The 24,470-nt window shown below is 43.5% G+C and overlaps 1 protein-coding gene across 6 annotated transcripts in view; it reads left to right on the top strand.

The window, feature by feature from the left end:
* Positions 1-24,470, top strand: part of LOC135005911 (G patch domain-containing protein 8-like) — a 238,166-nt gene that overhangs the window by 91,643 nt on the left and 122,053 nt on the right. For 5 of the 6 annotated variants that reach the window (XR_010206446.1, XM_063951977.1, XM_063951976.1 and 2 more), the window contains 2 exons: positions 13,797-13,834; positions 15,906-15,940. Coding sequence is in view for 5 of the 6 variants with exons in the window: in XM_063951977.1 (XP_063808047.1) it covers positions 13,797-13,834; positions 15,906-15,940 (73 nt within the window). In the remaining variant the exon portion in view is untranslated. The remainder of the gene's footprint in view (positions 1-13,796; positions 13,835-15,905; positions 15,941-24,470) is intronic. The other variant, XM_063951978.1, reaches the window with a different exon arrangement.

Below are 24,470 nucleotides of genomic sequence, written 5' to 3'. Positions count from 1 at the left end.
TATCTCCAGTTCTGGGGTTCCAATCGTCTCAGAACCAGATTCTTATGGAAGGAGAGATAATTAGCTACAAGAGGATACCAAGCTTCTGTGACCCCCACAAGGCTAACGGCAAGCATCAGAACCCATGGTGGGTCTGAATTAATGGGCTCATTATAGTCTATGGGAAAATGGGACCACTTTGTGCCCTGATATCTCTGGTTCTGGGTATCTAATGGACTCGAGACCAGTACCATACAAAAGAGGTGACTCTTGGATTTCGGGGCAGACTGGCCACTAGTTTATGTGACACTGCAAAGGTAAACGGCAAGCAACCATGTGTCGGGTCCCCTCCAATTGTCTGCCCAGCTTGCACGGGGTGCGGGGTTTCTTGCTAGATAGAAAATACTGTACAGACACACTGAGCACAGTGTTTTGGCATCCAGGAACTTAGGAAGGAGCTTTTATCTCTCCATATTATACTTATAAAGATAACACTTGCTGCTGTAGCCTTCAGAGCAGAGTACGTTACAAGCTGTTGTTCGTGCTACTTAGTGCTCAAATAGAAAATACTGAACAGAGACACTAAGCATGGTGTTTTGACAGCCAGGAACTTACAGAGGAGCTTTTATTTTTCCCCATTATACTTATAAAGTTAACACTTGCTGCTGTATCCTCTGCGGTATCCTCTGGTAGCTAATCATCTCCCCTTACATACAAACCCGTTTCTGAGCCGATTGGACCCGCAAAACTGGAGATATTAAGCTTTAAGCCCATTTTAATTGAATTAAATTGCCAACAGTATGTAAATGAAGGGCTGATACTACAGTTGCTTTGGTTGGGGGAAAGGACTAGAAAGGGCCAGAGTGAATGTACATTAAACAGTACAGTACTGTGCTACGGATTTGTGTGTCAGACACCCCGACAGTTAGTTATGGAAACAGGTCTTTTCATGTGTACATAATTCTATTGAATGTAAGGTTCTTAAATATATGAATGTAATAAAAAAAAATAAAGTGTCAAGAAGAAAAATAAACAAAGGCATTCGCACTTTGGGAAATGAACCCGGGACTCTGGGCATGAGTCACGGGACACTTCATCACTTGGCCATGATGCCTGGTGAAAGAGACACAATCTCATGTGTAAATATAAGCAGTATTCCCTTCCCATGAGTTTTGCTGTATTGGCTATGAGACTTGAATGCTCAAATACAGTACTGTATGCCTAACGTCAATGGACCATTGCTTTAACACATTTGTTTGCATCTGTATACACTATTTTTATTTATTGATTAGTCTACGGGACTTGGATGCTCACATAACGCTAACGTCAATGGACCATTGCTTTAACACGTTCGCTTGGGTATGTATACACTAATTTTATTGATTGATTTATTGTTTTTTTTTTTATTGACTCTCTCCGTCTGACCATTGATCTGTGTGTACAGTTTACAGTAACATTACCGTCATCACTGACCATTTGCCAGAGCTTGTAGATCAATCTGCTGCTATTTGCTCTACAGTACTGGATCAGGGGAGCATTAGCCACCCAGTGGTGAAGATGCATATTGCATGCTGCGTATATAGTCATTCCTCAACGCTCCTGTCCGTGCACAACTAAACAACCTGAGCTATCACTTAGGCATGACTTATCCTCTGTTTAGGCGGGGAAAAACAACAATGAGGGAGGCTCCATCTGTATTTCTCCAACCGCTTTTCTTTCCAACTCAACTCCTGGCTTATTATTATTTGTGGTTACCCAGTCAGAAATCTGGTTAATAAGGCATGCGGATTGATATAGTTCTAAATTTGGGAACTCTAGACCCCCCCTATGATTTAGGCAACAGCAAGTATTTTTTTGCCAGTTTAGTCTTTTTAGTTCTCCAGATAACTCTATTAAATATTGAGTTAAACCTATATAGCCAATATTTAGGAAGCCATCTTGGTATAGACCGAAAGAGGTATAAGATCTTTGGAAGGAGAAACATTTTTATCACCGCTATTCTACCTACCCAGGTTGTCCTTGATACATCCACGTATTAACTTTATGGTTTAACTGTTGCAGGAGTTTGCCATAGTTATAATCTAGAATATTGTTTTCATTTGAGACCAATTGAATTCCAAGATATTTTAATATATCTATCTTCCATTTAAATTTAAATTCTGTTTTTAGATAACTAAGGTCCGTCGATATAATATTTATTGGGAGAGCCTCCGTCTTGTTTCTATTTAATTTATAGTAAGATACCTCTGAATATTTACCTACTATATCCAGGAGCTCAGGAAGTGATTCTTTAGGTTCTATAAGAAACAGTAGAACATCATCTGCATATAATAAGATCTTCTGTTGTATACAATTCATCGTCAGGCCCCTTACTCCCTGAGCTTGTCTTATAATTTCTGCTAGTGGTTCCATCGCTAGCACAAACATTACTAGGGACAGGAGGCACCCCTGTCTGGTTCCGTACGTGATATACATTTTGGATCAGTTAGACCCATTACAAAAAACATGGGCTATTGGTACTGTATAAAGTGCCAGCATGGCCTTCAGTATTCCTCCACTATTCCATATTTTTTAAGTATCCTTTCCATGTATCCCCAATGTAGGCAATCAAAGGCCTTTTCTCCACCCAGCGATATTGCCACCTGTGGAATTTTCTTATATTGTGATTGTTCTATTATAATTATTGCTCTTCGAGTATTATCTGGTCCATAGCTATTTCTTACAAACCCTAATTGGTCTGGGTTGACCAGTTCCCCCAAAATTGGATTTAATCTATTTACAATCATTTTGGCGTAGATCTTAATATATGTATTTAAAAGCGCTATTGGCCTATAATTTTTTGATTAGGTTATGTCTTTCCCTCTTTACCAATTGTAATAATACGAGCTTCCAAAAGCTCCTCCGGGAGTTTTCCTTCCTGTATCCCTATCTGATATACTTGTAAAAGAATAGGCGCTATCTCTTTTTGATAGTTTTTATAAAAGTTCTTTATAAATCCGTCTGGTCCAGTGGACTTGTTCACCTTTAATGTCTTGATGGCTTCTATCACCTCCTGTATTCTCCATGGCAGATTCAGTATATCTAATTGTTGCTGATTGATTCTGGGAAGATTTACTTTTGACAAAAATTAAGATATATGATCATTAGAAGGCTGGTATTCCTTAGGATCATCTTTTATGTTATATAGTTGCTTAAGGTATTCAGAAAATATATTTGAGATCTCTAAGGGGTTTGTTATTTTAGCACCTTTAGAATTATAGATGGCCTTAACTGAATTTCTCAGTCTTATCCCTTTAATTTTTCTAGCCAAGAGCGGCGACACTCTATTACCCTCCAAATAATATCTTTGGTTGAGACTATCCCAATCTTTACGAATTTGATTAACATTATGAGTTTCTAACTCTGCTGTTAGCTTAATGAGTTCGTACCTAATCTGGTCTTCATTAGGTTTTTCCTTATGTTTTTGTTCTAGGATTTTAATCCTATTTTCTAACTCATTTAAAAGTTTAGTTTCTTGTTTTTTTTTTTAACCTCAATGTAATCTGCATTATATTACCTCTCATCACCACCTTTAGGTTACACCAAAGGTTGACTGGGTTAGTTTGTTGTACATTATTAAAGAGCAGAAATACTTCCAAAGAATTCTTGGTCACTTGACTGGCTTCTAATGAATTAAAAATAAAATTGGGGATTCACCATATTCTAGAGTGCTTTATAAACTCACTCTCATCCCATCTAACAATTAGTGGTGCATGGGCTGACCATGTTCTTGGTAATATTTCCACTCTTTTTATGTTCTGTAAGGTCAATCTATCTGTGAATACGTAATCTATTCGTGAGTATGTTTTAGGTACATTTGCAAAAATGTACAATCTCGAATTGTTGGATGCGTTACTCTCCATATGTCATATAATTCAAATTCTTGAATCAATCTATAAAATCTCTCTGAAACATTAACAATTGATTGAGATGATTTTAATTTTATATAATCAGATTTAACTACTCTTACATCCCTCACTAGATTAAAATCTCAGTGTATAAAGACTAAGCCCTCTGACTCTTTCTGTATTTTTTTCAGAAAGGTTTTTAGAAAAGTTATTTGTGAAACATTAGGTGCATATACCGATGCCACTGTAACCTTTTTACCATTTAACTTTCCTTTTAAAATAATATATCTACCTTTGTCCGTAATTTGGACCTCAAGTTCAAAATCGACTTTGCAACTAAATAATACGGCATTTCTTTTTGATGGCACTTAAGAAGACCACTTTTGTATTTCTGTTATCAGAAAAAGATGGAGGTACTGTACTCAAGAAGTGCATCTCCTGAAGTGCTACCAAATCGATTTTTTGCTCATAAAAATATTTCAGTGCCCTTCTCCTCTATTGCAGTGAATTTAACCCCTTGACATTTATTGACATCATGTTGATCATCCTATTTTTCTAAATTTCCTTTTTCTATTTCCATCTCAAAGTTATTCCCTTCTATTCTGTTTTCCTGTTTTTAGCTCCCTGTTATTCTTCTTTTTCTTATGTCCTGTATCACATACAATAAAACCACACTTACAACACTTAAGACAAAACACATGACATATACAAACATATATTAACAAGGCTCTACCTCGAGTGCCTTTATGACCTCTACTCATTGAGGTATTCATTTTCAATAGGGGGTAGCGACCTTATTTACCCATCACTAAATAGTGCCTTAATATTATTATTATTATTATTATTATAATTATTACTTCAATTTTCAGAAAAGAGGAAGAAAAAAAAAGGGGTGGGGGGAGAATTATAAGAAAAGAACAAAACTGTTTACTCCTATTAGTTTTACCCCTCCTGCTCAAGTGGTAGAGATTTCTAACATTATTTTAATATTGGGGCTTATAGAAGTATATAGAAGTAGGGGAAGAGAGAAATGCAGGGGAATACAGAGGGAAAGAGAAATAAAGGGGAACAAACAAATTCTTATAGGCAACTTCTATTTTAAATCTTTATGCATGTTTAAATATAATACTTACAAATCTGCTTTTTATACCTTGTATCTATTTGGAGTGTAGTATGTTTCTCATATCCACATACTGTAGTGTAAAAATAAAATAACCATTTAAACCGTGTTCCAAATAAAAGGACATTTAAAAAGATCCTTTAAAAAGCTTGAAAAGTGAGGCTCCTTAAGGAGTCTTCAAATACTTAAATCCCTCATACATAAATGTGCAAATGTAAACAACCTTTCAAAATATGAAAAACTTCCAACCTATACATTCCATATTCCTTATGTAAATATGTGTCAATATTTTGATGCTACATCACTCTATCCAACCTGCACGGACTCTTTCATATATACATGTCCAAATATGTATAACCTTTCCATAGCAAACTTCCCAAAGTATACATTTCTTGTATGTATCAACACTTCCATAATACTTTATTTTCTCTAACGTCCTAGTGGATGCTGGGGACTCCGTCAGGACCATGGGGATTAGCGGCTCCGCAGGAGACAGGGCACAAAAATAAAGCTTTAGGATCAGGTGGTGTGCACTGGCTCCTCCCCCTATGACCCTCCTCCAAGCCTCAGTTAGGTTTTTGTGCCCGTCCGAGCAGGGTGCAATCTAGGTGGCTCTCCTAAAGAGCTGCTTAGAAAAAGTTTTTAGGTTTTTTATTTTCAGTGAGTCCTGCTGGCAACAGGCTCACTGCAACGAGGGACTTAGGGGAGAAGAAGTGAACTCACCTGCGTGCAGGATGGATTGGCTTCTTAGGCTACTGGACACCATTAGCTCCAGAGGGATCGAACACAGGCCCAGCCATGGAGTCCGGTCCCGGAGCCGCGCCGCCGACCCCCTTGCAGATGCCGAAAAGCGAAGAGGTCCAGAAACCGGCGGCAGAAGACTTTTCAGTCTTCATGAGGTAGCGCACAGCACTGCAGCTGTGCGCCATTGTTGTCACACACTTCACACCAGCGGTCACGGAGGGTGCAGGGCGCTGCAGGGGGCGCCCTGGGCAGCAATGAGAATACCTTGTTCTGGCTAAAAAATACATCACATATAGCCCTTGGGGCTATATGGATGTATTTAACCCCTGCCAGGTCTCACAAACTCCGGAGAAGAGCCCGCCGAAATAGGGGGCGGGGCCTATCTCCTCAGCACACAGCGCCATTTTCCTGCTCAGCTCCGCTGCGAGGAAGGCTCCCAGGACTCTCCCCTGCACTGCACTACAGAAACAGGGTAAAAAAGAGAGGGGGGGGGGGCACTTTTTTTGGCGTTTTTGATATATATTAAGCTGCTATAAGGGAGACAACACTTCTATAGGGTTGTTCCTATATATTTATAGCGCTTGGGTGTGTGCTGGCAAACTCTCCCTCTGTCTCCCCAAAGGGCTAGTGGGGTCCTGTCTTCGATAAGAGCATTCCCTGTGTGTCTGCTGTGTCGGTACGTGTGTGTCGACATGTATGAGGACGATGTTGGTGTGGAGGCGGAGCAATTGCCGGTAATGGTGATGTCACCCCCTAGGGAGTCGACACCGGAATGGATGGCTTTATATATGGAATTTCGTGATAATGTCAGCACATTACAAAAATCAGTTGACGACATGAGACGGCCGGCAAACCAGTTAGTACCTGTACAGGCGTCTCAGACACCGTCAGGGGCTGTAAAACGCCCTTTACCTCAGTCGGTCGACACAGACCCAGACACCGAATCTAGTGTCGACGGTGAAGAAACAAACGTATTTTCCAGTAGGGCCACACGTTATATGATCACGGCAATGAAGGAGACTTTACATATCTCTGATACTGCATGTACCACAAAAAGGGGTATTATGTGGGGTCTGAAAAAACTACCTGTAGTTTTTCCTGAATCAGACGAATTGAATGAAGTGTGTGATGAAGCGTGGGTTAACCCCGATAGAAAACTGCTAATTTCAAAAGAAGTTATTGGCATTATATCCTTTCCCGCCAGAGGTTAGGGCGCGCTGGGAAACACCCCCTAGGGTGGATAAGGCGCTCACACGCTTATCAAAACAAGTGGCGTTACCGTCTCCTGAAACGGCCGCCCTCAAGGATCCAGCAGATAGGAGGCTGGAAACTACCCTGAAAAGTATATACACTCATACTGGTGTTATACTGCAACCAGCCATCGCCTCTGCATGGATGTGCAGTGCTGGGGTGGTTTGGTCGGATTCCCTGACTGAAAATATTGATACCCTGGATAGGGACAGTATTTTACTGACTATAGAGCATTTAAAGGATGCATTTCTATATATGCGAGATGCACAGAGGGATATTTGCACTCTGGCATCGAGAGTAAGTGCGATGTCCATATCTGCCAGAAGAAGTTTATGGACGCGACAATGGTCAGGTGATGCGGATTCCAAACGGCATATGGAAGTATTGCCGTATAAGGGGGAGGAATTATTTGGGGTCGGTCTATCGGATTTGGTGGCCACGGCAACAGCCGGGAAATCCACCTTTTTACCTCAGGTCCCCTCCCAACAGAAAAAGACACCGTCTTTTCAGCCGCAGTCCTTTCGTTCCTATAGGAACAAGCGGGCGAAAGGACAGTCATATTTGCCCCGAGGCAAAGGAAAGGGTAAGAGAGTGCACCAAGCAGCTTCTTCCCAGGAGCAGAAGCCCCCCCCGGCTTCTGCAAAGCCCTCAGCATGACGTTGGGGCTTTACAAGCGGACTCAGGGGCGGTGGGGGGTCGACTCAAGAATTTCAGCACACAGTGGGCTCACTCACAGGTGGACCCCTGGATCCTGCAGATAATATCTCAGGGTTACAGGTTGGAATTCGAGAAGTCTCCCCCTCGCCGGTTCCTAAAGTCTGCTCTGCCAACGTCTCCCTCAGACAGGGCGACGGTATTGGAAGCCATTCACAAGCTGTATTCTCAGCAGGTGATAGTCAAGGTACCCCTCCTACAACAGGGAAAGGGGTATTATTCCACACTATTTGTGGTACCGAAGCCGGACGGCTCGGTAAGACCTATTCTAAATCTGAAATCTTTGAACCTGTACATACAAAAATTCAAGTTCAAGATGGAGTCACTCAGAGCAGTGATAGCGAATCTGGAAGAAGGGGACTTTATGGTGTCCCTGGACATCAAGGATGCTTACCTGCATGTCCCAATTTGCCCTTCACATCAAGGGTACCTCAGGTTCGTGGTGCAAAACTGTCATTATCAGTTTCAGACGCTGCCGTTTGGATTGTCCACGGCACCTCGGGTCTTTACCAAGGTAATGGCCGAAATGATGTTTCTTCTACGAAGAAAAGGCGTATTAATTATCCCTTACTTGGACGATCTCCTGATAAGGGCAAGGTCCAGGGAACAGCTGGGGGACGTAGTAGCACTAACCCAAATAGTGCTGCAACAGCACGGGTGGATTCTGAATTTTCCAAAATCTCAATTGACCCCGACGACACGTCTGCTGTTCCTGGGAATGATTCTGGACACGGTTCAGAAAAAGGTGTTTCTTCCGGAGGAGAAAGCCAAGGAGTTATCCGAACTTGTCAGGAACCTCCTAAAACCAGGGAAAGTGTCTGTGCATCAATGCACAAGAGTCCTGGGAAAGATGGTGGCTTCTTACGAAGCGATTCCATTCGGCAGATTCCACGCACGAACTTTTCAGTGGGATCTGCTGGACAAATGGTCCGGATCGCATCTGCAGATGCATTAGCGGATAACCTTGTCGCCACGGACAAGGGTGTCTCTTCTGTGGTGGTTGCAGAGTGCTCATCTGTTAGAGGGCCGCAGATTCGGCATACAGGACTGGGTCCTGGTGACCACGGATGCCAGTCTGAGAGGCTGGGGAGCGGTCACACAGGGAAGAAACTTCCAGGGAGTATGGTCAAACCTGGAGATGTCTCTTCACATAAATATACTGGAGCTAAGAGCGATTTACAATGCTCTAAGCCTGGCAAAACCCCTGCTTCAGGGTCAGCAGGTGTTGATCCAGTCGGACAACATCACGGCAGTCGCCCACGTAAACAGACAGGGCGGCACAAGAAGCAGGAGAGCAATGGCAGAAGCTGCAAGGATTCTTCGCTGGGCGGAAGATCATGTGATAGCACTGTCAGCAGTGTTCATTCCGGGAGTGGACAACTGGGAAGCAGACTTCCTCAGCAGACACGATCTACACCCGGGAGAGTGGGGACTTCATCCAGAAGTCTTCCACATGATTGTGAACCGTTGGGAAAAACCAAAAGGTGGACATGATGGCGTCTCGCCTCAACAAAAAACTGGACAGGTATTGCGCCAGGTCAAGAGACCCTCAGGCAATAGCTGTGGACGCTCTGGTAACGCCGTGGGTGTTCCAGTCAGTGTATGTGTTTCCTCCTCTGCCTCTCATACCAAAAGTACTGAGAATTATACGGCAAAGGGGAGTAAGAACGATACTCGTGGCTCCGGATTGGCCAAGAAGAACTTGGTACCCGGAACTTCAGGAGATGCTCACGGAAGATCCGTGGCCTCTACCTCTAAGACGGGACCTGCTTCAGCAGGGGCCGTGTCTATTCCAAGACTTACCGCGGCTGCGTTTGACGGCATGGCGGTTGAACGCCGAATTCTAAGGGAAAAAGGCATTCCGGAAGAGGTCATTCCTACACTGGTAAAAGCCAGGAAGGAGGTGACTGCACAACATTATCACCGCATTTGGAGAAAATATGTTGCGTGGTGTGAGGCCAGGAAGGCCCCCACGGAGGAATTTCAATTGGGTCGATTCCTACATTTCCTGCAAACAGGATTGTCTATGGGCCTCAAGTTGGGGTCCATTAAGGTTCAAATTTCGGCCCTGTCGATTTTCTTCCAGAAAGAATTGGCTTCAGTTCCTGAAGTCCAGACTTTTGTAAAAGGAGTACTACATATACAGCCCCCGGTTGTGCCCCCAGTGGCTCCGTGGGACCTTAATGTAGTTTTGGATTTTCTCAAATCCCATTGGTTTGAGCCACTCAAATCGGCGGATTTGAAATATCTTACATGGAAAGTAACCATGCTACTGGCCCTGGCTTCAGCCAGGAGAGTGTCAGAATTGGCGGCTTTATCGTATAAAAGCCCATATCTGATTTTTCATTCGGACAGGGCAGAACTGCGGACGCGTCCTCATTTTCTGCCTAAGGTGGTGTCAGCGTTTCACCTGAACCAGCCTATTGTGGTGCCTGCGGCTACTAGCGATTTGGAGGATTCCAAGTTGCTGGACGTTGTCAGGGCATTGAAAATATATATTTCAAGGACGGCTGGAGTCAGAAAATCTGACTCGCTGTTTATACTGTATGCACCCAACAAGCTGGGTGCTCCTGCTTCTAAGCAGACGATTGCTCGTTGGATTTGTAGCACAATTCAACTTGCACATTCTGTGGCAGGCCTGCCACAGCCTAAATCTGTCAAGGCCCATTCCACAAGGAAGGTGGGCTCATCCTGGGCGGCTGCCCGAGGGGTCTCGGCATTACAACTCTGCCGAGCAGCTACGTGGTCGGGGGAGAACACGTTTGTAAAATTCTACAAATTTGATACCCTGGCTAAAGAGGACCTGGAGTTCTCTCATTCGGTGCTGCAGAGTCATCCGCACTCTCCCGCCCATTTGGGAGCTTTGGTATAATCCCCATGGTCCTGACGGAGTCCCCAGCATCCACTAGGACGTTAGAGAAAATAAGATTTTACTTACCGATAAATCTATTTCTCGTAGTCCGTAGTGGATGCTGGGCGCCCATCCCAAGTGCGGATTGTCTGCAATACTTGTACATAGTTATTGTTACAAAAAAATCGGGTTGTTATTGTTGTGAGCCGTCTGTTCAGAGGCTCCTACGTTGTCATACTGTTAACTGGGTTCAGATCACAAGTTGTACGGTGTGATTGGTGTGGCTGGTATGAGTCTTACCCGGGATTCAAAATCCTTCCTTATTGTGTACGCTCGTCCGGGCACAGTATCCTAACTGAGGCTTGGAGGAGGGTCATAGGGGGAGGAGCCAGTGCACACCACCTGATCCTAAAGCTTTATTTTTGTGCCCTGTCTCCTGCGGAGCCGCTAATCCCCATGGTCCTGACGGAGTCCCCAGCATCCACTACGGACTACGAGAAATAGATTTATCGGTAAGTAAAATCTTATTATTTCCGGCGTATGCATACTCATTCTAGCTGTACCTGCAAGAAAGAGGGGGAAAAAATATGTCCTCTACATAATTCTCCCTCTCCTTCTTCCATTTAAGGTGCGTCTCTATCACTGATCAAAACTCCCATAACTCTATTTCTGTACATCAGACCATTCTTGTTGAACTAGCTGTATTTCCTGTTGTGGTTTTGGGGCCTATCTAATTCTCCAGTCGTCTCGGCCTTTAAGAGCTTCTTCTTCAGACTTCCAGATTTTGATTGTTCCTTCATAATTTACAATTAGTCAGACTGGAAACCCCCACTTATATGGGATATTCGCTTGGCAAAGCGCATTCGTAACTCTGGATAATGCTTTTCTCTTATTCAGTGTATTAATTGATAAGTCCCCAAAAGTCTGGAGGTTCCCCAGAAAATTTTCTACCTTTGACTTGTCTCTAGTTGATCTCAAAATGTGCTCTTTTGTTTGGTAATAATGCATTCTCATTATCGTATCTCTAGGTATGTTCTCTGGTATTTTGTTTTTTTTGGGAGTCTATGTACTGTATACGGTCTATTATACATTGTGTCTTAGGTCGATCTGGGAGACGTTTTTGAAATATCTCCAATACAAACTGCTCCAATTGTGGATTTTGTATGCTTTCTGGAATGCCTCGTATTTTTTAAATTGTTTCTTCTTGCTCTATCTTCCATATTTATTACTTTCCCCTTTAAATTGGGGAAAGTAATAAATTCAATCTAACTCTCTCTGCACATGTTATATCTGCCCCCCCCTGCAGTACACATGGTTTTGTTCAACTGATAGCAAATTTGCTGCAGCGATCAGGTCTGAATTTGGCCCATTTTGTGGAGTGTAATAGGTTTATCCATATTTTCCTCTTCAGATATGGTAGATGTATCCAGGGTTTTTGCCGGAGGGGAGTTCAATTGTGAATGTGGAGATAGAGACGTTCTATCTTTCTGCCTATTTGTTGGCATCTGGGAAATTTTAAAGAAACTGGTTGTATTGGGGATATTCTTACATTTCTTTGGTGGCATATTGTACAGACTTAATAGGCTCTTTAATTAAGTCTCAGTACTTTAATGAGATAAATAGCACCTTAATCTCCTTTCCTCCAAGTATAGTACTCTTAAATAGTCAATACAATATCCACCAATAGATGACTTCCCTAAAGGAGCAAAAACAGAAATGCTGTAATACTATAGTGATGGTAGGACAGTCACATATTAATTTCTTATTATTTCAATCATCCTGAACAACTTATCCCCTGTAGGGCTAGTAGGTCATGATACAAGGCTCTTTTACATCATCGGGACCTGGATACTACTTAGTCCCACTGGGATTAGAATAGGGGGGAAGTATCGGTTCTGTGTGCCCCACCATGCAGTTACAAGCACGCTTATTCCTGGATTGATCCTGAAATAACAGCCCACCACAGCTCCCCAGCTCATTAACCCCCAGGTACCTCCCCAGCAGTCTTCAGTCCACTCAGCTTGCTGCCGTCTGTGTCCCGGATCCTAGGGTCCCCACCTATCTCTACTTCCCTCAGGGTCCTCCACTTCAAATGCCGTGGTAGCCTCCGGGAATGAGTGAGGGGGTTTAAATGCAATAGTGGCCGTTCCCCTTTTGCTTTGGGCTCCACTGGGCTTCTACTGTTCTTTGTAGCCTCTGGAGCTGTGGCATAGATTTACTTCAGCGCTCAGGTCTCTGTAAGTAGGAGCCTTCTGCGCTCTCCTAGCTCTTAATGTGCTCCGCAGCCTCTGGTGCTATGTTCCAGATGTATGCACCCTAGAGCTGTGAATAGTCTCGGAGTCCCGGGACTTCTTATGGGCAAGCCGTCAGTCTCCTCTCGGCTCTCATCCGCTCTGGCTGGCACCGCTGCTCCCATCCTGCTCGGCTCACACTGCGGGACGCTTCATCTTCCCCCTCCTTCCTGAGGTCTTGGCCGCGGTAGCGGCTCCACGTGGAGGGCTGGTCAGCGTCTCCTGCTGCTGCTTATTCTGGACCGGTACCAGGGGAGCACTTCCCACTTCCTCTCCCTGTGTCCGTTCGGTCACGCCCCCGGTCATCAATAACACTTGTTAATAGCTTAGAAAACCTAATTTGCTGATCTATTTGCTTAACATTATAGTTGCATAAATGAATAATACTGTACATTCAATGGAGTCAGCTTAGGCTGGGTACACACTTGCCGATGGCACATCAGATGTGACATCGTGTAAGATTCCCACCCCCCCGCAAACGATATCGTTCATACACACTGAATGTTATAATTTGCTTCTCGTCAGTGACGGCATGCACCAACATCCAGGTGCTTGCCATCTTGTATAATATCTTTAGATTTTAAGGTGAAAACTACAGAAATTGTACATCGTTAATGACCCATGGGAGTGCACATTGTTAACGATATAGTGAGTACACACTGGACAATGTGAATGATATATGTCTAAACCGCCGGATTGGACGATGTATCGGGTGCATATCGCCAAGTGTGTACCCGGCCTAAGTTTACTTTTTGAGCCACTAGTTAAGATTAACAAGTCTAAGTAAAGCTTAACTAACAATATGTAACAGTTTTAGTATACATTATTGTATAGGGAAATTCAGAGTAATCTGGTTTAAGTAGCACACATGTAACAATATGGTTTTATTATTAATTTACTTTTATTTTCATTATTTGTACAATAATTTCATAATTTCTCAAAAATATTTTTTGGTTAAGATAAAGAGGAGGAGACTTGAAATGACCGGCTCAGTAAGGTAATATGCAGATTTCAACAATTTTACTAAATAAAGTTTTTCTTCACTGTAATTCATGGTAATGTGACTTTAAGGTACACGTAATTTTCTGTTTCCCCTAGAATTAATTATCTAATAAACCAGAACACATCAGTCAGGCAGCGTAGTCTGCCACGTGGTTTACTCTGTGTCTTCAGGGCCTCAAAGCCAAACTACAGGGGACATGTAATACAGTAGCCTGTGAGATGCAGGCATCGGCACGATTCCAGCGAGTCTGCCCTGTGTTTTAAAGCGGCAATAATTTCAATGGCAAAACCAGGTTAGTTTTGTCTTTAAAATCATTGCCACTTTAAAACAATGGGCAGACTTGCTGGCATTGCGCTGATGCCTGCCTCTGACCGGCTACTACTTTGCTCCCGAGATATCTAGATAAATGACCAGGTGGGAGGAAGTGAAAGAATGTTAATTTTGCCGTGATTTCTATCTTCCCACACATTTCATCAAATTTATGGAGATGTCTTCAAAATCGCTGGATGTTGTCCTCAAAATTACTGAATGCTTCATCCAGCAACTTGGAGGGTGAATGTCCAAACCTGCTATGTGCAGCCTATAGCCTGAGCCTCAAACCACAGTCAGCCCACACACCAAGTCAAAGGGCTGGACTGTCCCACAGGGGTACAGGGGAAACCATTGTCCGGGGGCCCAACTCCTCCTCATGGGATTAGGTTCCAGACTGTGCATTTGAATTATACATTATATATAGATATATTACCTTATTCTACACAGAACTATAGTACATTGCTGTTATTAATTTGCTACATCATCATGCATGCACTATTAGTATTTACTAAATATATTTATCAAGGGGCCCAGCCCATGGACTCTCTAATGCAGACATTCCCAACCACGGTCCTCAAGGCACACCAACAGTGCAGGTTTTAATGATATCCAGGCTGCAGCACAGATGGTTAAATCAAAATAACTGAGCTACTAATTAAGTCACCTGTGCTGAAGCCTGGATATCACTAAAACCTGCACTGTTAGTGTGCCTTGAGGACCGTGGTTGGGAATGCCTGCTCTAATGGTTAGGTAAACCAATGTGGTGGCTGGACACACTCCTAAACATGGCCCCCCTACCACTGCATTCTCCCGGTGGGCCCTTCATGCCCCAGTCCAACACTGCCAACTCATGTGAACTCAGAGTCCTTCCCAGTATGAATATATTGTTGCAAAAATGTCAGTTGGCCATAGACTGCTAAGTTAGAGACTAATTCTTTCTCTGGGAGTCTGCATGCTCATGCTGCAGACAGGGTTAATCCCTCACACTTCTCTGCACACAGAACACAGGTTCACAGGTGGAGCACATGGATGTGATTAGGTAGTTAGTGCTGATTCTGTGGGGTAATTGTACTAAGATGGGAGTTGTATTTAAGATGGGATGTTGCCCATAGCAACCAATCAGATTACAGGTATTATCTCCTAGAAGGTGCTAGATAAATGAGAAGTAGATTCTGATTGGTTGCTATGGGCAACATCCCATCTTAAATACAACCCCCATTTTAGTAAATTTACCCCTGTGTTGGGGCGGGGCGACTGATGCTGAGCTAGTTTGCCATCACTAGAGAGGTGACGACAGTGTTTAGCTAAAAGCAGGGTCATGGGATACTCTGAATATTGTTTTGTTGGTGATTGCTGGAACCACACCTTATGCTATTTGTACCATCCTGACAGCCCTGAATAAACTGCAGTAAGATGGTTCAGGAAAACCTGTTTGAGCATCATCTGTAACCATGTTTGCCACATTATATATTTATGGTATATTTATATTGGTGATAAGAAGGGTTGGACTAGGGCTGCCCTGGCATTTCAGGGGGGGGGGGAGGGGGGGGGGTGCGCGTTCACGGCTCACTGGGGCATGCCACAAGTCATGGGGGCATAGCCTCATGGTAACACGGGTCACACAAATAGGTACATATAGCCCTAGTATCAAGACAAGTGTTTATATTTATTTGTGTACTTAATATCTGTTGTTTCACTGATCAACCTGATAAACCTAAGGGGCATTACACTGTGATTATGTCTCATGTTACAGGAAGAAAAGGAAAATAGAAAAGCCTGATGGTACTGGTGAGATGTCCTCCATACTTTTCACACATGTACTTTTCAATTTTCTTATGCAATTTTTATATCAACCGTGTCACCAAAAAAGCTGAAGGTACAAACAATGACACTTTTTCTAGGTCATTAAAAACTAAGAAGCTCTAGACCAGTGATCTCCAACCTGTAGCTCGCGAACTACCGGTAGCTCGCCGTAGTATTTTCGGTAGCTCACAGAGCGCACGGGCTTGGGCAGTCACTGGCACTCCTCCTCCCTTCATTTTTAATATGGTGCCGGCCGTCAGCCAATTAGAGCTCGTGGACCGGCAGTGGCGGCACCTGATTGGCTGCCGGACCGCGAGTTTTGATTGGCTCACTTACCGGCAGCATATTTTAAATGCACGCCACCGCCAGAGACTCTGTCACCCTCACCGCAGACGCTCTCCGGACTTAACAGGAGAGGCGCATGCTGCGCTCTCCTCCCCTTCTGTCCCTCATACAGGAGGGGCAGCACTGGCGGCAGCAGAAGAAGCCAGCAAGGGTTAGCTCTGTGTGGGGCACTGTATCTGACACTGCGGGGGGGGGGGGGGGGGGGCATTTTATCTGGCGCTGCGGGGGTCATTTTAAATGGCACTGCAGGGGGAATTGTATCTGGCACTGGTGGGGGTATTGTATCTGGCACTGCTGGGGGGTGTTATTTGTCTATCTGGCACTACGCTGGGGGGGGGCATTACTTGTAGTTGTGAGGCCACATCCACTTTTGTGAGGCCACACCCACTTTCGCAGGAATGCACGCGCATTGGGGGAGGAGGTAGCTCCTTCAGAGGTTTTATTTTCACACCCCAATTAAGGTTGGAGACCACTGCTCTAGACTCGCTGGCTCAGGATACACATACATGAGTGCAGGCTGTGTGCAGCCCCATGCGGATGTTCTGCTTGATCTATGGCAGTGTATGCACGGCTCATAGCCAACCGCCTAATATTTCCCGTTCCTACACAGGGAAGGGATGGGGAAATGTCCCCCCCCCAAAAAAAATAAAAAAAAATTTATGCCGCACAGTAGCACAATCTTATTCACTTGTCAAAGTCAGAAAAATATCTCTATGCACACTACCATATTTGCACCTCACACAGGTCCGTGCTGCGCATGCGTACGCTCTCCCGTACGTGCGCATACTCACAGTCGCGGGCACCCGCAGGCGCATGGTATGCGTATTTACGGTAGAGTTTATGTGGTTGTAGCGTGCGACTCAATCATTACATATTTTCACTAATAATGTATTTTGTAGATCATGGTCCCTTTGATAGATTCTGAAAGTTTGGTTAATATAGAATGTTTATGAACAGAGGAATCCCTCTTTGTTTGATACGAAGGGTCAGATAGGAGTAATACAGTGGTGTTTAGTATCCATCGGAAGAATATTTAATTAGAAATATTCCGGTGTTGGTTTGAAGCAGATCAATCGCTCGTGCGAATAGTTATGGACATAAGAAGTTTATGAACATTTACTTTATTTGCACTTTATTACCCATGCTGCGGGAAACCCAGTTTCCCTCCCACCTGAGCAGTTGGAAATAGTCACAGCCCACCTGTATGAATCAACCTATGACCTTTTGTTGTAATGCGAAGCTGAATTCCTGTGTCCAATGAACAATGAGATTGTAGGGACCATTGAATTGTATTGTGTGTGGGGCATAAATAGCAGGCCGACCATATCCAACTTCACTCTCTTCAACGGTTCTCATTGCTGATAATCGGGAGCTGGATATCGAGGCGCATGCGATCGTTCCCCTTGTGCGTACGTTTTCTCCGTAATCATATTGTCTTACTGTGAGCCATTTCTCTCTCTCCCTCTCTTCTCTTTCTCAAGTATTTTTCCTTGATTAGACTTGAATTGTATTGTATTGTATTTCCCGTGTAGTTATCTGGTTAGTTGGTTTATGTTATATTGTAGTGTATCATTTGTACTGTGATTCCTTTTGCAAGTATAATAGTCATAATACACATAATAGGTTTCGGACCCTAAGCCCAGGTGTCTGTGTATTCTTTATAGTGTTAAGAATTCTCTGAGCGTCGGTGACGCTCAAACAGCTTTGTAGTTAATCAGGTTACACAAGGTTGCACTTACACTTTGTCTCTACATTAAGGTTTACTGTGTATGTCATTGTTAAGGGTATAGATATAAAGGTTTAACATTGTGAGCGTCTGCATCGCTGGTGATCTCCTCGTGGTCCCGAGCGCCGCTACGCTATAGCGAATCATTACGATAGTCAACAGCCAATAACGTGCCTGCCTGTGATCACTTGGCCGTGAGTGAACGTGACGCCTGAGCGTCTCGATCACGGCTAAGCGATCGATACGCAACTTGCGTACCCTTACGGTACTTCTTACGTAGATAGCGTACAGTGTTCTTAGACCTCATAAAGGGATATATATACGATAAATATTTAGCTTTATCAATTGGCGGCTCGTCCTGTCCTTCACATATCTGCACTAGGTAGATCAGCAGACATTATCCCTCAGCAAAGGGCGGGAGGTTGTCTCGTAGTGCTGACGGGATAAGCGTCTGCTTCGCTTAGATAAAAGAGTGCTGAAGGAATCCGGGAACCGGAGGTAAGAACAAAACGCTAGTGTCTTTTAAAACTGTTTATTTTTCTGTCTTGCGTACACACGCACGCACACATATATATCTGCATTTCCGTTTCATTTTCGTATATCATTCTCCTGTCTGCCAGTTTTATAGTTGATAAAAGTGCTAAAAGAGATTTGCTGTTATTTCATAAGTTTAAGAATAGAGGTGATATAGTTAAAGTATAGACAAACACACAGGTTTGCCTGGGAGATAAGGCAAAATCAGTGTGGTGTGCGGTAGATGATCAGGGATCATCTACATTGATAAAAGTATAAATTGTGTTACGGTGGATCTTTGCTTTGCGTACACGTGTCCCTAACAAAAGACTTGTGTACGCAATCCAAAGGCAGACGCACGCAGCGTATATTACACAACGGAGCGTCCGGTTACGCCCACGTAGCTCAAGTCACGATAAGTTGATTTTTAACGCAACGCGATAAGTAACACAAAGCGGTAAATAACGCAACGCGATAAGTAACGCAAAGCGGTAAATAGCGCAACAGGCGATAAATAACGCAAGTCTATTTTTTGGAAATCCAAAATTTAAATTAACAGATCCTGCTCCTAATTGGTAACACAGCTGGGCTAAAGAAAAAATTTCTGCGCAGAAATAGAAATAGAAGCAAAAGTGTACATGTGATGAGTGAGTGTTTTTGTATTACATAAGTTTATATAACTTAAAGGTTGAACCACAAGAAAAGTCGAGTACTCGTGAGGTACACGCGTGTAAGTGACGTGCACGGTGGCTAGGGAGGCATCTCTGGTTAAATATACAATTTTGAGCATTAGAGTATAGCAGACCAGGAGGTCATACTGTAACAGACCAGGAGGTCCAGGTACAGCCGACAAGGAAGTCCGCTATACAGTTCACAGGCACAACACCGAAAAGGGTTGGTGCAACACCCATATAGGCCATATAAGCTCTGGCTGAAGGAATTCGCAGTCGTAAGTTTCGATTCCATTGGTCTTTCCGTACATAAGCTTAGTTGTTTGTGTACTGAACGACTGGACCGCACGTAAGTGTGTGCAGTAGTTAGTAATCTGACCTAATACCATTAGAGTAAAGGGGTCACAAACGCTATCTGTACACTCTAACGTGATTTGTGTAATTTTTTTTTTTTTAAGGGAAGTTCGCTACTCACTCAGGAACTATCCAGCAACCAATAGTTACTGGAAAGAGTAAGTGTTCTTCGGATTACCCTCGCAGGTTCCAGTAAATAGAGGTTCAGGTCGCAGGGGCCCTAGGTCGAGTACGCCAGCACCATATCGGTGTGATCAGGTCGTATAGGTCGGCGTGGGCGAGTGAGTGGGGTACTCGGTAAACCGCCACCGTCAGCCTATTGTTGGCATTTGGTTTTTCGTAAAGGGTTGGCTAAATAAAGCAACACTTTCGAACTATGGGGGCCACTTGTTCAGGTAGGGGGCGATCAACCTCGGTTCGGGTTGATTCAGTGGTCCGACCAATTGGGTCGGCCAGGTATATAATGTGTGAGAAATATGGAAGTCACACAGAAACTTTATGTGATGAATGGGAGAGAATGACTGTACATGACGGGGAGAAATTCCCAAGAATAGGGAGCTTCAGCTCAGAAGTGTTACAAAATTTAAGGAGGAGGATATGTCTCATAAAATCAACAAAGAGACAAATCAAACATTATGATTATTTGCAGTTATGGCAACAGGAAAGTGAATTACAAAGAGATTTAATTGACTTTTCTGACTCTTATCTTGAGAGGAGAGACATGGCAACAGGGAGGATTGTGGTTGCGGAGAGAAGCACAAGGTTGAACAATAAAAACGCTCTTAGCAACTGTAGTATAGATTATAAGAATAAGTGTAATACATGTAACAATGATTATTGTAATGTTGTTGAATGTACAACTATTAACCTATGCAAGTTGCACCCCATGTCAAACTTCCCTCAGGAATACAAACAAGAAAGTGAGCCCAGAACAATGTCGGCACCTCTTCCAGAAGCCATCCTACAAGACATCCAGGTGGACACGATCAAATCGGTTAAGGCAATAATCAAACCCCCTAACGGAGGGTCAGGTGAGGTCGTGTCCACAGGTACGTACAATGTTTTATATCACGCACCAACAGATGAACCACATATTGTAAAACCAACACCAGATGATGTAGCTGAGTTCGATCCGGTCAGGGTGATTGCAGTCCCCAATGGGAAGACTGACGATCAGGGAATCATTCCCGTCAAGGACAGTGCAATGCGCTGTCTTTGGTCCCGGACCGAATTGGGATCAATTATGTCTGAATTCCCTGATCCTAGGAAAGATCTAGTAGCCTGCCAAAGATTTATTAAAGAACTAGGAAACTCCACAGAACCCACCAACAAAGATTGGCGGATAGTGCTGAGGGTATGTTTGCCCTCCAGTGTTGACCCTGCGAAATTTATTGCTGATTGTAAATTAGACACGGAGGTACCTTGGACGGAGGAACACAATCAGGAATGTATTAAGCAGATCAACCGACAGTTGGAAGTACATTTCCCAGCCATTGTCGAGTGGAACAAAATTTTCTCCATAAGACAAAACGAAAGGGAAAGTACTTCCAATTATTTCCACCGGGCATTGCAGGACCTGACTAGGTATACGGGTATAGAAAACATTGAAACAAGCACACCGCACAGAGAAGCAGCAGTATATGTGCTAATGAATGGTTTAAAGGATGAATTAAGTACAAGGGTACAGACCACCAACCCAGACTGGAAAGATATCTCGGTGGACGCATTAAGGGAGGTCATCATTAGTCATGATCAGAACATCACCAGATACAGAGAGTCGCTAAGTAACAAATTAATAGCAACAAGTATACAGGCCCTAACCACAAGACCAACTCAACAAAAGCCCCACACCACTGCGAAACTTTCAAATATGAAAGTCTGTTATAACTGCCAGGAGGAAGGTCATTATGCAAGAGATTGCAGGCCTAGAAGCACACACAAGGTATATGCACCCCCTAGACAACAACATAACCATGATATCCAAGGAAGCAGGGAGGTACAGGGAAAGCGGTTGATGGTGATGAGCATCCAAGCGTTTGAGGAGGCATCAATTCAGCCAAGACCCCAGTTCACTGACACTTGGAGAAAGCCAAGGGTTTGTTACCATTGTAGAAGAGAAGGGCATTACGCCAGCAACTGTAATAACCCACATAAAGTTAGACCCCCTAGACCAAGAAATGAACAAAATCACAACACACACAATTATAATCAAGGATCATATAGTAAGGATTTTGAGCCACACCCATGATAGGTAGTCAAGAAAGGTGATCATACGACGGATGGTAAGCCTGAGGTAACGGTTAATAAAGTGGGAGGTCATTCACTGAAGACACAGGAATGACCAGGTGAAACGTTGTAAATGTATTTGTGAAAAAATGTTTTTTTTCTCTCTCTCTATCCCCATCTCTGACGATTATTGGTAAGAATTTACACATTGCATATCCACTTGGTCCTTGCAGAAGTCTACCAAACCCCAGCATGACCTATCCGCCACAATGTATTTCTGGCCAGATACAGACAGTGGAGTAATGCAGGTGCTGGTGGGGAGGGACTGCTCAAGGAGACCATTAGACACGTAGATATGACAGCCTAATAAGTCTGACAATGTTTTTCTAATGCTAACAATGTTTTCTTAATGTTGACAATGTTTAAAAATGCTTTGTTTCTCTTCTCTTATTGATGGTTATTGTCGAGTTATGTAATGTATATATGCACATGAATTGTTCTCTATCTCTTTTGTTTTTTTTATTCTCTCTCTCTCTTCTCACTCATGTTTTCATGGTTTAAAGATGGTATGTCACCCCTCAGTTGGACCAATGGTAATGCCAGATTTTTGCTCCTTACAGAAAGATCGCTGAAGGAATATTGCATCACCAGAATGTTCATTTGGAAGACTGAAGAGACAGCACCTTTTGAGATGACAGCAGAACAAGAAGAACAACAAGACGAGAGAACTTATTATCGTAACAAGTTCTCTCCCCCACAAACTGTTTTCTTATACCCCCATTACAAATTCCTTCTTTTCTCCTCCTGTAAGATGGACTTGCCCCAAGAGACTGTGATATGGATTTTCCCGTTAACCATGATGTTGACCAGAGCAGTCTGTTTCGGTGAGAGTACCAGTGAGGTCGAGAAAGGATCCAGAAAGGTCCTGATGACTGAGACGGAGGTGTAAATTTCCAATAGCAACCCAATCACCAAGCAAAGGCGAGTACCGGGCACGATCTAACAACCTTGTTATTTGCAAACGTTTTGAAGGATTGTTAGTTTAAGAAAAAAACTGTATCTGTAGGCTCTGTGACAATATCATTGAGGATGGGTGTATAAAGAAATGCCAATCCAGTTTTAATATCCATATGGACCGGCATCCATTGAGTGACTATCACTCCTTAGTGGGTAATGTGTTAAATAAAACGGATTGTTGGGTATGCTCTCAAGTACCTCAAGGTCATAGCAAAATCAGGGCTAGTACCATTTCCTTTAACGATAGGGGAGGTACTTGAGCTAAAGGGTGGGAGACCGGTGGACCGGAGGTTTAATATCTCCAGCCCTCCTAGTTTGAAGCTCCACCAATACCACGTGGATAGGTCCCTATTATGTTTTAACATCTCCAATTCCAGAAAGCCGGGAAATTGGGAAGTATAATGGAGTAACCACACCATGACCTTTTCACATAGAGCAGATAGAATGCCTACAGATACAGAACTTGTACGCCACATAGCCAGTAGAGGAATCCGGTATAGATACACCTTAGGAAATAGGATTACTAGAGTTGGAGAAGTATCACCAGGATACTGTGCACATATCGTACAACCTGATACGTGCATTAAGCAGATGGAAGAATTAGGGCTAGGAGATTTCACCTGGAAGGTGTGTAATATGGTAATGTCTTTCTCCGTCCCATATGTTCTCCCCGATGATGCATATTTCATATGCGGGAGAAAGGCGTACAAGTGGCTTGCCCCAAACTCTGAAGGATTGTGTTATATTGGAAGAGTATTGCCTGAAGTAATGACTGTAACTCATGATAAAATGAAAGACATACACCGTGGTGCCCAAGCTCCTTATACTCACACTCATTACGAGCACCTCGTTAAAAGACAACTGTCAGAAAGGTTAGAGCATCCGGCCTCTGATCTGATCCATGAATCCACCGGGATTCAGGTTCTGGTGGCGTTAGATTTCACTCGCACCGCTCGAGGAGTGATGAATTATAGATACATTTCCGCACTCGCCAATTTGTTAGATAATATCACTGAAATGTATGATGACACGTTTAGATACACTGGAAGAGAACTTCAGGCTTATAAAACAGAACTGGTACAGCATAGAATGGTTCTTAATTACCTCACAGCAGTGACAGGCGGATATTGTGTTACACTGGCAACACAATACGGCGTGAAGTGTTGCACGTATATCACAAATAGCACCGAGGATCCGGTAGAGGTCATAGACCAAAAGATGGACGATATTCTCCAATTAAAGTGGGAATTTCGCCGAAAACACAATCTCACTCTTGCTGCTGTAGGTAATGAGCTGACTGGTTGGGTGTCATGGTTGAACCCGCGAAATTGGTTCTCTGGTTTAGGAGACTGGGCTCAAGGAGTCATAATGGATGTTGGGAAGTTTCTACTATGTATCTTAGGTGTCGTTATATCGATTGGATTGATATTTAGATGCGGGCAGGCTTTAATGAGGTGCAAACAAAGTACCAGAGTGATGAGTTTGAGGAGTGAGGAAACTGTAATTAACCTGGATTTGATTTACGACCCAACGATAGAAACAATGATGTGATGAAAATGCGATTTCTACGGTCCGTTTCTTTCACCTGTTTTTCTGGTTTTTCTCCAAGATAACAAGACCCCCTTGGACGAGGAAGTTGATGAGATGCTATACAGACAACGGA

Source organism: Pseudophryne corroboree, chromosome 2 (genome assembly GCF_028390025.1).
Source record: "Pseudophryne corroboree isolate aPseCor3 chromosome 2, aPseCor3.hap2, whole genome shotgun sequence".
Classification (NCBI taxonomy): Eukaryota; Metazoa; Chordata; class Amphibia; order Anura; family Myobatrachidae; genus Pseudophryne; species Pseudophryne corroboree.
This window is presented reverse-complemented; position numbering and strand designations above follow the sequence as displayed.